Below are 11555 nucleotides of genomic sequence, written 5' to 3' on the forward strand. Positions count from 1 at the left end.
GGGAAGTGAGTGTGTGAGTGTGTATGTGTGCGTGCGGAACCATCGCAGGCGTTGAGTCCCAGCTGGGCAATGACACTAATTGCCCTGATCTCACGGATGCCTGTGATGCAGCGTGCTCACTTTCTCTCCTTCCCTATCCTCTCCAGGGATTTTTAAAATGCAGTATTTGAATTTTGGTGAGTGGTAAAGACCCTGCCCTAGGACCCATTTGACAAATGAGAAGCTGTGCAGCATCAGCACCAGCCGACTGAGCCTCACGGAGTCAATCTCTCTCTCTGCTAGTCAGCAGCTACTGTTGTGAGACAAGCTTCAGCTCCGCTGTCATTGAGGAAGTTCCATTTGCTCATCAATAGGCTGCAGGCTCTCTCTTCTTTTTTTCCTCTCGGTTAAAAATCCGTAGTTTCAATCTACCAAGTTGCCTTAGCTGACAAATGAATGTAGGGATCTAGCGCTGGGGGAAAAGCAGCATTCGAGAAATACTGCTTCTTACTTAAATAATCAAAAGGAAAAAAAAAACCCAACCCCGTAGTGACAAGATAGGGCAAACGTGCTTGCATGCAAGCCCCCTCACTTGTTCTACGTAGACTTCAGAGCAACACCATGCAGCATCCCCTTACGGGTGCAACCTGCGTGGCACTGCCGAATGTGGGCATGTGTCCCCAGCTCTCCTGTGCCTTGACTTTTATGTACTTACAGCAGGTAAGTTGGCTTAACTTTTCCTTTTCCTATAGTGCCTGCTTTTGTCAGCCTCGTGTGGGGGATTTGTAATCTTGGAGATATTTTCCCTGCGAATAGACTGTAGAAATGTCTCCCACTGTGTGGAGTGAATGTTGTGCCTGCACTTAAGGATGGTGAGAGTGAGTAGAAAATATGTTTTAACAGAGCATCAAGCCTTTGCATAGCTTTTTTTTTTTTTTCCTTTTCCAATGTCTTTATCAGTGCTGTTCGTAGATATTTAACACAGCCCTTTGACTGCTTTTCTCGTGGATACTGTAGCAGAGTTTCAGCCATAAAGGACTGCTCTTTATTCACTTGCAGGCATAAATTATACTTCTAATGTAAATGTGCCCAATGGCAATTTTGTTTAAGCCTTCTTTGAAGCCAGGAATTTTAAGTGTGTGTTGAAACATGCTGCTGATTAAAATCAAGCTGATTTTTAGTTCACAGGGGGGGAAAAAAAAAAAAAGAAAAAAAAATTATTTATAAAGATGTATCTGTGCAGAATTAGCACTTCTGTCACTGAAGTATATTGGAATGGATTTTAAAAAAAATTATATCAGCAAAATGATACTGATTTCTAGTTAATGTTTAAGACTTTTTTTATTTATTTTAAATCGTTTCATATAATTTGTGCTTCCTAGGTTTGTTTTCATTCTTTCCACCTCTGTCCCCAAATTATTTCCTATTTGGTACGCTCTCTTTGTTATAATGTGAAATAAATAGCTGGATAATAGCAGATTGTTGTTTTAAACTAGTGTTTTGGAATCCTTATTCTCTTCTACTTCTCTGTTTTATAAGTGAGTCCACCATTATAGAGAGTCACTAGTAAGTCTGTAGAGCCAAGACAGAAATATGTTTTCATGCAAAAATGAGTGATCCTGTTTATTCTGTTACTTTCTGCTGAAACTTCAGGGGGAAAAAAAAAAAATCTTGTGCCTGCTGTAACAAACAGGGACATTTCTGCCAAGTTTCCCTACGATACTTTATATGCATATTGACTTCGACGAAACAGACTCTAACTTCATTTCTGTATTCACAAATGCCTGAAAGATGTTTTATAGTATTTCTTTTTGTTCCTAAAGATTAAATGAAATAGATTTAAAGCTTATTTATATGTCAGGGTATTTGTTTTCTTTTACTGCTGAAAGGATAGAACTCAAGTATTTGCAGGATATAAACCTTTATGTGTTTGTGTTTTTTTTTTTCTCTTGGTCTTCAGTAGTGTAGTATAAACCCTTTCTGACTTACAGCATGGGAGTGCATAAGGAAAGATTCTTGTATACGCCCCAGATTATACATGTATGTGGGAGGGATTTGTATGTCTGCAATTAAAATATGATGTATGCAATATTTAAAGAAATTGCATGTCATGTATGTTCTGAGTAGTTCTGTTCTGGGGATGTTTTGGAAGTAACGTTTATAGAACAGCTTTAATGATCCAGTGTGACTTGAGCACTTAGTGGTTGTATACAAAACGTACTCCTGTATTTTGTTGGATTTGTTCTTTTGAGTTTGCCAAACGACAGTTTGTGTGTTGAAGATCCGGCTTTTGAAAGGAAAAATGTGAATTAAGGTGAGAGGTCAACATGGCCACCGAAGGAGCTGCTGAAGGATAACACGAAGCTGAGGTTAGGTGCTGTAATAACCTTCCTGTGTGAGCTATTGCAGTATCATTATGCAAACACATCTCTAGCATGGCACTGCTTTAAGGTTTGAGAAACTGTGCAACCATACTGATTACTTTAGAATAGTGAATTCAATTCTGTCTATTCCATTTGAGAGAAAGATGAGAAGTGATTGCTAATGCACTTTACAAAGTGCCCTATCTAGCGGATAATTTTTAACTCTTTAAATGGATTAGCTGCTACAATGAAAGTATTATTTTTTAATTTTTTTAAAGGTTTTGTCATTTTTGTCTGGTTAATCCTATTGTCAGTTTAGGATCTTTCTGCCTCTATTAATCACAATTATATAGAAGTTAAAAAGTCTTCTGAATTCCTGATGATAACTGTGGCAGGTTTGAAATTTCGTGCTTGTTGCTTCCTTGGATTCCTCTTTGGCATTTTAGTTTTTTCTGGATTCCTAGAGAGTCAGATAATTAACATCTTAATTCAGATGGGATTTATTATTTAATATATTTTGTGAAATATTTCTTTAGGAACAATGTTACTTTATCTCAAAATTATTCAGGCAGAAAGCTAGTCCTGCTAACATACCATGGTTCTGGTTTTAAATAGGAATGGATAAGTGGTTGATATTTTTGAAAGACATTCATAAACTTTTATGGTGACAATCTATTTAGGTTTTTTTTCCTATTTTCCTATATCTCATGATTTCTAGCAAACCTACGAAGAAACCTATGCTTTGTATGTTTAGTGCAAATATCACTGTTTCAGTGACACTGTAAATGTTTTTCTCCCTCTGTGAAGTTGTCTATCTATCTTAAATACTGGTAACCTAAAAGCTTTATCTGGCAACTTAATAACTAGTGATTCCTTCCTGCCTGTGAACCCTGTGACCAGCAGAACATAGACATAATGTGAACCTATCAAGTTTGGTTTTTTCCTTCTAAAAATCACACTTCAGTTATGTCTGCTCCCTTGCACCTCAATTAAAATGAATTCAGACATCTGTGTTACAACTGAGCTCTCAGTTGTTAAACTTTGCTAACTATTTAGCATTTAGGAAAAGAATTATTCTCTATTTTTGTGTGTATCTGCTAAATAAATATGCTAGTATTCTGTCCCATGCAAGTGTTATAACTGAATATGTGTCTTTCCTGAAAGACTGCAAAAGGCATCACGTTCTTCCCAAGATGGGCAAACCAGCCCTCCTGTCAATAAATATTTGTGTTGCCATGAGTACGGTGCTTTTCTGTGGATCTGTAGTAATCATTTGGAAAAATCTGTTTTGTTAGTAATTTAAAATTGGACATTATTTATTTACTAAACTAACACTGCTTGATCAATTTGTTTTAGTATAGATTGATAAATTGTTCTTCATATGGTACCCACAGAAGCGCTCTTCTACTTTGTCCCATGTTAGAAACTTAAGTATTTGATATCTTCCGGATTAAGCATGTGAATAATGTTTTAAGAGCTAAGTGAGGAACCAATTTTTTTTTTCAAAAACGGTTTGTGCATACACGGTGCTTTACCTAAAACCATTTCAGGTTTAACTACTGAAAATAAAGTTCAAAATAAAGAAAGTATAGAGGCCTACTTGATGTTATAGATCAACTGGCAATAAGATATTCACATGAAAAAACCCACAAAAACTGAAGGATGCTTCTAGGTTGGTTAAGCTATTTGAAATAGTCTGAAATTATTTGAATGTTCTCTTACAAAGAAGCTTTTAACTTTAGAAATCCAGGAAGAGTTTTCAAGCACCGTTAAAAGCAAAATGACTGTATCGGTGGCAACAACAAACAGGAGGAGAATATCTGGTTTTGATTTGGAAGTTTTTACTGTGTCTTGCATAAAGATAGGAACAACTGGGAAGAGTGTAGATGCCTTTGAGTTTAGAATTTTACCTAGTGTTGATATTTAAAAATACAGGAAAAGGGAACTAGGATTTGTAGTGCACCCTATTTGGTAATATTTTATGGCGTTAAAAACAGCTAAATACGACACATCAGTGTAGGAAAAAAAGAAATCTGACCAGCACAATCAAATGCTAGCATAAAGTAATTTTTGCAGCAAGATTTTGACCACCAGTAAATTGGGATTTAATGGATATTAATGGAAGCTTAGATATGTTAATTTGTATTTCCCTATGGTATGTGTTTGTCTGCACATAGGGTTATTGGTGTTTTCTGAGTAAAGTAACCAAGTCAGCTGTGAGTTTGGAGCATCCCATAATATTCCATGTCATAGTATGTAGTGCTGCTGTCATTATTTTAAAATCGGTAATTTTTTTCTTTCTGTTTAATGATGATAGATGTGCTTTGGTTTAAATAGTGAAGTGGTTTGTACAAAGGGTAATTCCTCTTAAATGGAGCAATTGCTCATAGTGGACATTCACAGATCGAAAACAATTGAACTGAAACTTCAATATCAACCTTTTCTGTCTTTAACAAGAAAGTAGTTCACAGTATTGCTCTTGTATCAGTGTTGAAAAGAATCCACCGTGAAAACAAACCCAAACCAAACAAACCCTCCATCTCTAGCCCAGCTATTCCATTAGTGCTTACATGGTAAGTTAGTGTAATTTTACTGGGCCTTCAGCAGTAGGGCTATGGAGAAAAGCCAAATTCCCCACTCAGTTACTTGTGTCATGCTTCTGGATCTGATGATTTATAGGCGTCCGAAAGACTTTTATTATATTCTTTCTTCATGGCTTAATGCAATGTTGATTTATTTGGTAGCCTTTTCAGTTCATGTGGTCAATGGTGTCAATGATGGAATAAGGATTAGAACAGATTATTTTTGTGCTAAAATCGTGTAAAGAACTAAAATGGAAAAACAATTCCTGGATACAGCTTAGCTTCTTTTATAGAGCACAAGTGCACCGATTGCATTCCACCATTGCAGTCACAGTTCTGAGTATGAGTCTTTTGCATTTTATACTTTAGTGAGTCTTCAAAGCATCAGCTGTGTTAGCTGAACTCAATAACTGATGTTTCATGATGACACTGTTCAAACCTATCGTGAGAACACTGCCTTTCTTTACCTAGTCCATTTATAGTACTCACTCCGTGGCTCTCCTGGTAAAATCAGTCAATCTGACTTTAGCTCATGAAAATTTTAAGCATCTGTTCACTTACAAATTGGAGTCTTTGCACAATTTTATTCCTCAGTCTGCTCTTTCATGGCAATTTTCATGTGAGAACATACAACCTCTGCTTATGACTGCATGAGTGAAAAAAGTCCACGTTACTAATGCTCACTCACCATCTGTTTTTCTTACAGCTGGGCCTTGAATAATTGTCCAGTAGCTGATGGACTGAGGGTAGGCAATCTTTTCAGGGTTTTCTGATTCATTTAATGAGCTTCACTGCCCCAAGAGAAGCACAGTGCTTGTTTATTTATATATGTAGGACAAAAAAACCTGCACTTTTTCAGGTAAATTATAATACTCTGTTAAAACAGGAAAAGGAATTACATGCTACAAACGATATCGTGTGGATGCATTTGCACCTAAGGGGGCACTGTGGCACTCTTGAGGGAGTTTTAGTGTCTGAATGAAAGAGTCCTCAAAAGGTGGGAGTGTAATTACTGCATCCAGAAGTACTGCTAATGCGGAAGTAAGGAATGATGAGCTGTTTATCTTAATTAGGGTAAATAAGAGCATTTGGTATTCACCAATAAACTTCAGACTGGTATTTGAGTCCACCCCTGATTCAAGGCCAATTTACATGTTTACATATCTTTTGTCTCTTAAGAGCTGTTTTGTTGTTTTCCAGAGAAAAACAAGTGGCTTAGAGATCAAGTGCTATAGCAGAATACTCGTTCTGAATAAGAGCTAGTTTGGGGCATTTAATTACAGCATTGTCAAACAAAGTCAGTCTCTTCTCACAATAGGTGCTTTAGTCAAGTACTCCCCTCTTTAAATACTAGAAGAAAAAAAAATAAACAAGAAAAAAACACCCCCAGAAAACCCCACCCCAAAATCAACCCCAAACACACTACCCCCTCACCCTCGCCACCCAAGGAGGATCAGTGAGGCAGGTTACTTGCTGCTTTGGCACAGAAGAGCAAGAGCAGTTGCAAAGGAGCTTCCATGTGGCAGAAGCAGGTGAATATTTTTGGCTTAGAATCATTGTTTATATAACTGGGCTCCCTGAACGTCTTAGAGTGCTTCAGCTGAAAAGTGATGGCTGGATTTTCTGGTGTGAGCTCTTCGTAAGTTGTCACTATTCATTGATAATTGCTAAAAATGTATATGGATGGCTATTTTCTGAAATAAAATGTGTGACGTGGTATTTTATGCCAAGGGGAGTGTGCGGTGGTTATGTAAGCAGGGTTTTTTCTCAGGGCAACTAGTAGGTATTTCATTCAGTTTGTTTAGAGTTTTGTGACCAGTAGCCACACAATACTAGATTATAAAGTGTTTTGTTTTGTTTTTCCAAGGTGTATATTTCTGAACCTGAAAATAAATACTATCTATCATCATGTTAATATGAATTCTGTTTAAAATATTTTGGAAGTGTTTGATATGTAGTATAAATGAAAGTGATGAAAATTTATCGCCTTGCTTTATAGACTTAGAATAATGTTAGTGGAACGGAGAAGTCAACACCCTCTAAAAATCCTTCAAGCTTTCCTGCCTTTTAAAGGTGTGTGTGCGATTGATTTATCAGTTCTAAAGTGTAATGTGTAGTGCAAGAGCTCTCCTGAGGAAGTCCTGTCATTTCTTTGCTAGCATTGCTCATTTACCTCCGAGTTGCCTGGTGCAGCGCCATTGACTTCTTTTACATTTTGCTTCCCCTCCTACTCTGTCAGTGCAGCAGCCCAGTGAATTTAATTAGAGAAAATAGCATATCTAATGTCTGGAGTATCCTGACTAGTTGTAGTTGGGCCTTTGGTCTTTTGCACTATAGCAGGCTCCAGCTGTGGAGAGATCTCACTGTGTTTTGATCCTGCTCTTTCTTGTTGTGTTGAACACATGCAGAATCAAAATTAGATACTGTAGTAAGAACTGAAGCATTCAGTGAATTATTTTTTGTTCACGGTGAGTCACTGATTTTTATTTTTTCCCCAAGATACGGAAAGAAAGAGTGTGGTACTTTAGAACTGAAATACTTAAGACGCTCAGATGCTCATGAATAAGAATGCAAGTGCTTTCATCTTAGACCATTTTTTAAATTTACCTTTTGACCTTTCATATCAAAACAGACTGAAATTGGTCTTCTTATCTGTAACATCTTGAATATGCCTTTTTTTTGTAACCGCGCATAAATTCAATAGTATCATCTCATACATCTTTGTGAGGTGTGTATATACTTATGATCTGTAGTCATGACATGCATTGCCTCAATTTTTTACTGACTTGCACTAATGTTTATTGTGTACTTTCGAAGGCTGATTCGTTGGTTTTGCTTCTCACAGCCTCTTCTTTTATAGCTGTCTTCATTATCTCCACTGTGGCCAGTAAGGCTTCAGTAAATTAAAATAGTTAATTACAGGTATTGATTATGGGCATGAAACTTTCTTCACAAACGGAGTGGTAACAAGTTTTAAAATATAAGTTTATGTTTTCGTAGCGGCACTGTTTTTCGTAAGACACTGTGAATTTAAAGTATTTGCTCGAAATGTGTTTCAATAAGCCCTACAGAGGGAGATGAAGAACCTGTTAAAAGTTCTCCTGGAGAATAAGATGTTGTCAAAACAGAGCTAGTGTGAAAATCTGGGAGTGAAAAAGGAGTCAGGCAGCCCATATATTCACCGAGTGTCCCCTCCTTTCTTCAGCTTTCTTTCCTTGTCATGTATTCGTCCCATCTCTGGGATGTTACATGGCTGCATAGCTCAATTAATGCTCTCTGGCAGGAGGAGGAAAAAAAATGTCTCTCTCTTGTCAGAAGCGAAGTTATTTACTTTCAAAAGCTGACGGAATAGCACTGCAGGGGCTTCATTTATTTCCGTTCAGAATGTCATTATTGTGTAATGCAGAGGGACTTCTGCATGCATTGCAGGCTTTTCCTTGTAATCTTTAGTCTGCTGGATGGCTGCAGAAGTGTAAAATGGCACACTGGAACGTTCCCCTGTTCTGACTTGAGCTCGTTCCCTTTTGCAAAACTGCATTCCAAGTGTCTTAAATATTTACTGCTTAGAGGGCGATAAATTCGTCTGGTGGTGGTGCTGATGCTTGGTACATTCGGAATCGTGCTCTAGCCTAACCGAAAGACCCGAGTGTATCCTTAGTTACCTTTGTAATGTGTGTCTGTGTTCCTGATGGGTAGCATAGGGTTTGAGCCTACTTTTTCGGCACTACTCTCCCTCTCTGTCGTACTCTTTAGTTTTTCCAAATCTAGCCTCAAAAGGAATATCTTAGTGCAGCGTGTTGTGTAAAGACTACTTGCTATTTCCATTCAGGGTTTGAAAAAGCACTCAACTTTGTCATTGTTGTATTGCATGTACTTCCAAGGCAAGATAAGTAGCTTTGATGTTCCCTATCCAAGATCAGTGTGTGTCACTGGAAAAATACAAGTGTTAAGAAATTGCAAGTCCAAGAGGTTTAGTGTATTTTTCCTTTCCGGTTGCTATGCCAGCTTTTCCACCTCCACTTGGAGTGGCCATGCTTAGTGCACGCACGTGAAATTGCCTGTTGCTCTGTGGGAAGATTGTTGGTACTCCTAAAGTAAAAATGCTGATAGAGCTAACTCAGGAGTTCCTTTTGCCCAGACATTGCCCTTCTTTCAGCCTGCCCTTAAAAAAGAATAAAACAAACACTCCAAAGAGTCACCCTTGGACTCCAAGAGGAGTCACCTTTTCAGTAAAAGCTGATTTTATTTTTTGGTTGGTTTGTTTGTTTGTTAAAGCTGAACATTTAAAAATTCAAAACGTCTTCATTAGTAGTAGATGTTATTTGAACACAAGCTCTCTTTAAATGAAGGGATAAGAATTCCACTTCTAAATGGGCTTGCTTGTTTCTTTCCTGCTTTTCTCTTCCTTTATTTGCAGACATAAAATCCAATAAATTTCTATTGCGGTTGCTGGGCTTGGGGGAGAAAAAGGAGAGGAAAAGTACAAAGCTATTGGGAAGCGTCAAACACGGCGAATGATGAAGTACATTTCATAGCAGCCAATTCCAGCCCCCAAATCCCTGTTGTGCAGGAAGGCTTTCCAACTCACACAGGAAATTCAGCCATCGCGCAGCCCACTGTTAATGATTTATACACCCCGCACCACTGCTTTTGTTCACTACCAGGTCGTGTTAATAAAGGAATTTCAGGGAAAAGGGTCCCGGCATGCTGAGTTGTTTTGCTCAGTGCAGTGGATGCCGCCTTCATAAATCAAAGGAATTTAGTGCTTTACTACGTTTCAGAGCTGCTGAGAGTGGTGGGATTTTTCTTTTTTGTTGTTCTTTTTTTCTTATTTTAATCTGATTCACCTAGGAATATTTTCATTTCTTTTCTATAAAGAATGAATGAACTACTGGATGAGATCTATCTCAGCTGTTTTAGGGTTGATTGGTTTGCTGCGCAGTGGTGTCGTACTTCCATTTGTTTTCAGTTTGATATTTATGCTTTATGGTGGTGTCTGTGGAAAGAGGCTAGCGTGGTTTTATTAACATAAAGAGATGCAGATCACATTACACTCTATCTTGTTTCTACGAAATAACTAGGTAAAATGTAAAGACAAAATATATTTGCAGTAAACAAAGTGATTTTGCATTCGTTACCTGAACCAAAACAACTAATAGCACTTATTAAAGCATTTATCGTTTTAAAATCAAGATGATTTTCTATTAGCAAAAACACACTTCCAAGTCCTTTTGCAGAAAATCGGAGTTAATTTTCAAGTAGTTTTGGGTTTTTGTTTTTTGTTGGTTTTTTTTTAATCTGGAAACTTTGTTTCCTAATATCAGCTGCAGGATTGGGTACTTAATTTGGTATTAATTTACATAATGGTTCTTTTCATATAGTGGGTCAATACTGATATTACTAAAGAAGATATGTGTCTATATTTGATTATAGAAACTAAGGTAAAGAGGAAAGGTTTAAAGAAAGCTCTTAAATTCTGCTGTGAAAAAGCATTAAACAGTGTTATGGGACACTCTCCTAGAAAATAAACGCCTGGTTTGATATTAACAGAATCTTACCTTTACTTCCCATGACTGTTTCACAAAAGGGGAGGGGGAAGAAAATAATTGCAGAGAACATGCTTGCAGTCTGGCTTCACAGGGGCGTCGTACGACTCTGTATTACACAGCAGGCACAGTGGTTCTAGTCTATTTGCATTACTCAGAATCATTGATTCACGTAGCTTTTGCTTGCAAAAACTGCGACTGCCCTGTCCTGCCTTTGTGAGGAGAGAAAACACGATTCCCTCCCAGCTTTCTCCAGGTCAAGCCTGTGGCAATCAGTATTGCAGAAGTTAAAGCTACTTAATACCAAGAGGAATTTTTTGTTTGTCGTTTGTTCTGTAGCGCGAGGGCAGATAAATACCTTCTATTCCATTTTCATCACTGGTTTAAATATCACAGATTAGTAGAAGACAGGCGCCCGGTAAATGAGGCTTCTGTTTGCAGAGTGCCATTTCTTCGTTTGTTTGTCCTCTGTTATTTGGGAGCGTGAGTGTTTCATTGTATTTAATTATGTCTGTGAGGCACAAGACAACAGTCAACATCTGCTCTATTGTTTCCTTGGTTTACAGATAGCTTTGATGGGTTATTAAACAATCTATTTTTCAAACAGAAAACAGGGAAACAAGCTGCACCCGTATTATGTAATTTTGTAAAGGTATGTTATGTAATTAATTGTCTAGTATTTGCTCAATAATCTTTTATTTTGGTTGAATAAATGCTACTCTGTTATGAATATGTGATGATCTCAGGCACTTTTTGTTTAATAGTGAATTTCTAGCTTATGATACATGGGTTAAGTTGATTTCACCACTACTACAATGATTTCACCATGCATTTTGTGTTGAACCAACGCTCTTGTGAATGCTAATACAAAAATGAGAAATGTCTTTCAAGTTCATTTATCACTTAGACAGCTACTGATGAACTCTTACTGATTACAGAAAAAGTATTAATTAACTTGAATTATTTTTGAGTACAGTTTTACACTGTTGCCAGAGCATCAGTCGGGGAAGGCAGTGCTCAAACTGCTTTGGGTCTCACAGATCTCTCTCGGGGCAGACCGACCCTCGGTGCTCCCTGCCAAGAGC

At 37.5% G+C, this 11555-nt stretch overlaps 1 protein-coding gene across 1 annotated transcript in view; it reads left to right on the top strand.

Moving 5' to 3' along the window:
* The first annotated feature begins 555 nt into the window (after positions 1 to 555).
* Positions 556 to 11555, top strand: part of RBFOX1 (RNA binding protein, fox-1 homolog (C. elegans) 1) — a 268731-nt gene continuing 257731 nt past the window's right edge. The window contains exon 1 of the mRNA XM_009877362.1: positions 556 to 699. Coding sequence (XP_009875664.1) covers positions 556 to 699 — 144 coding nt within the window. The remainder of the gene's footprint in view (positions 700 to 11555) is intronic.

The sequence above is a fragment of the Apaloderma vittatum genome, unplaced genomic scaffold (genome assembly GCF_000703405.1).
Source record: "Apaloderma vittatum isolate BGI_N311 unplaced genomic scaffold, ASM70340v1 scaffold18109, whole genome shotgun sequence".
Classification (NCBI taxonomy): domain Eukaryota; kingdom Metazoa; phylum Chordata; class Aves; order Trogoniformes; family Trogonidae; genus Apaloderma; species Apaloderma vittatum.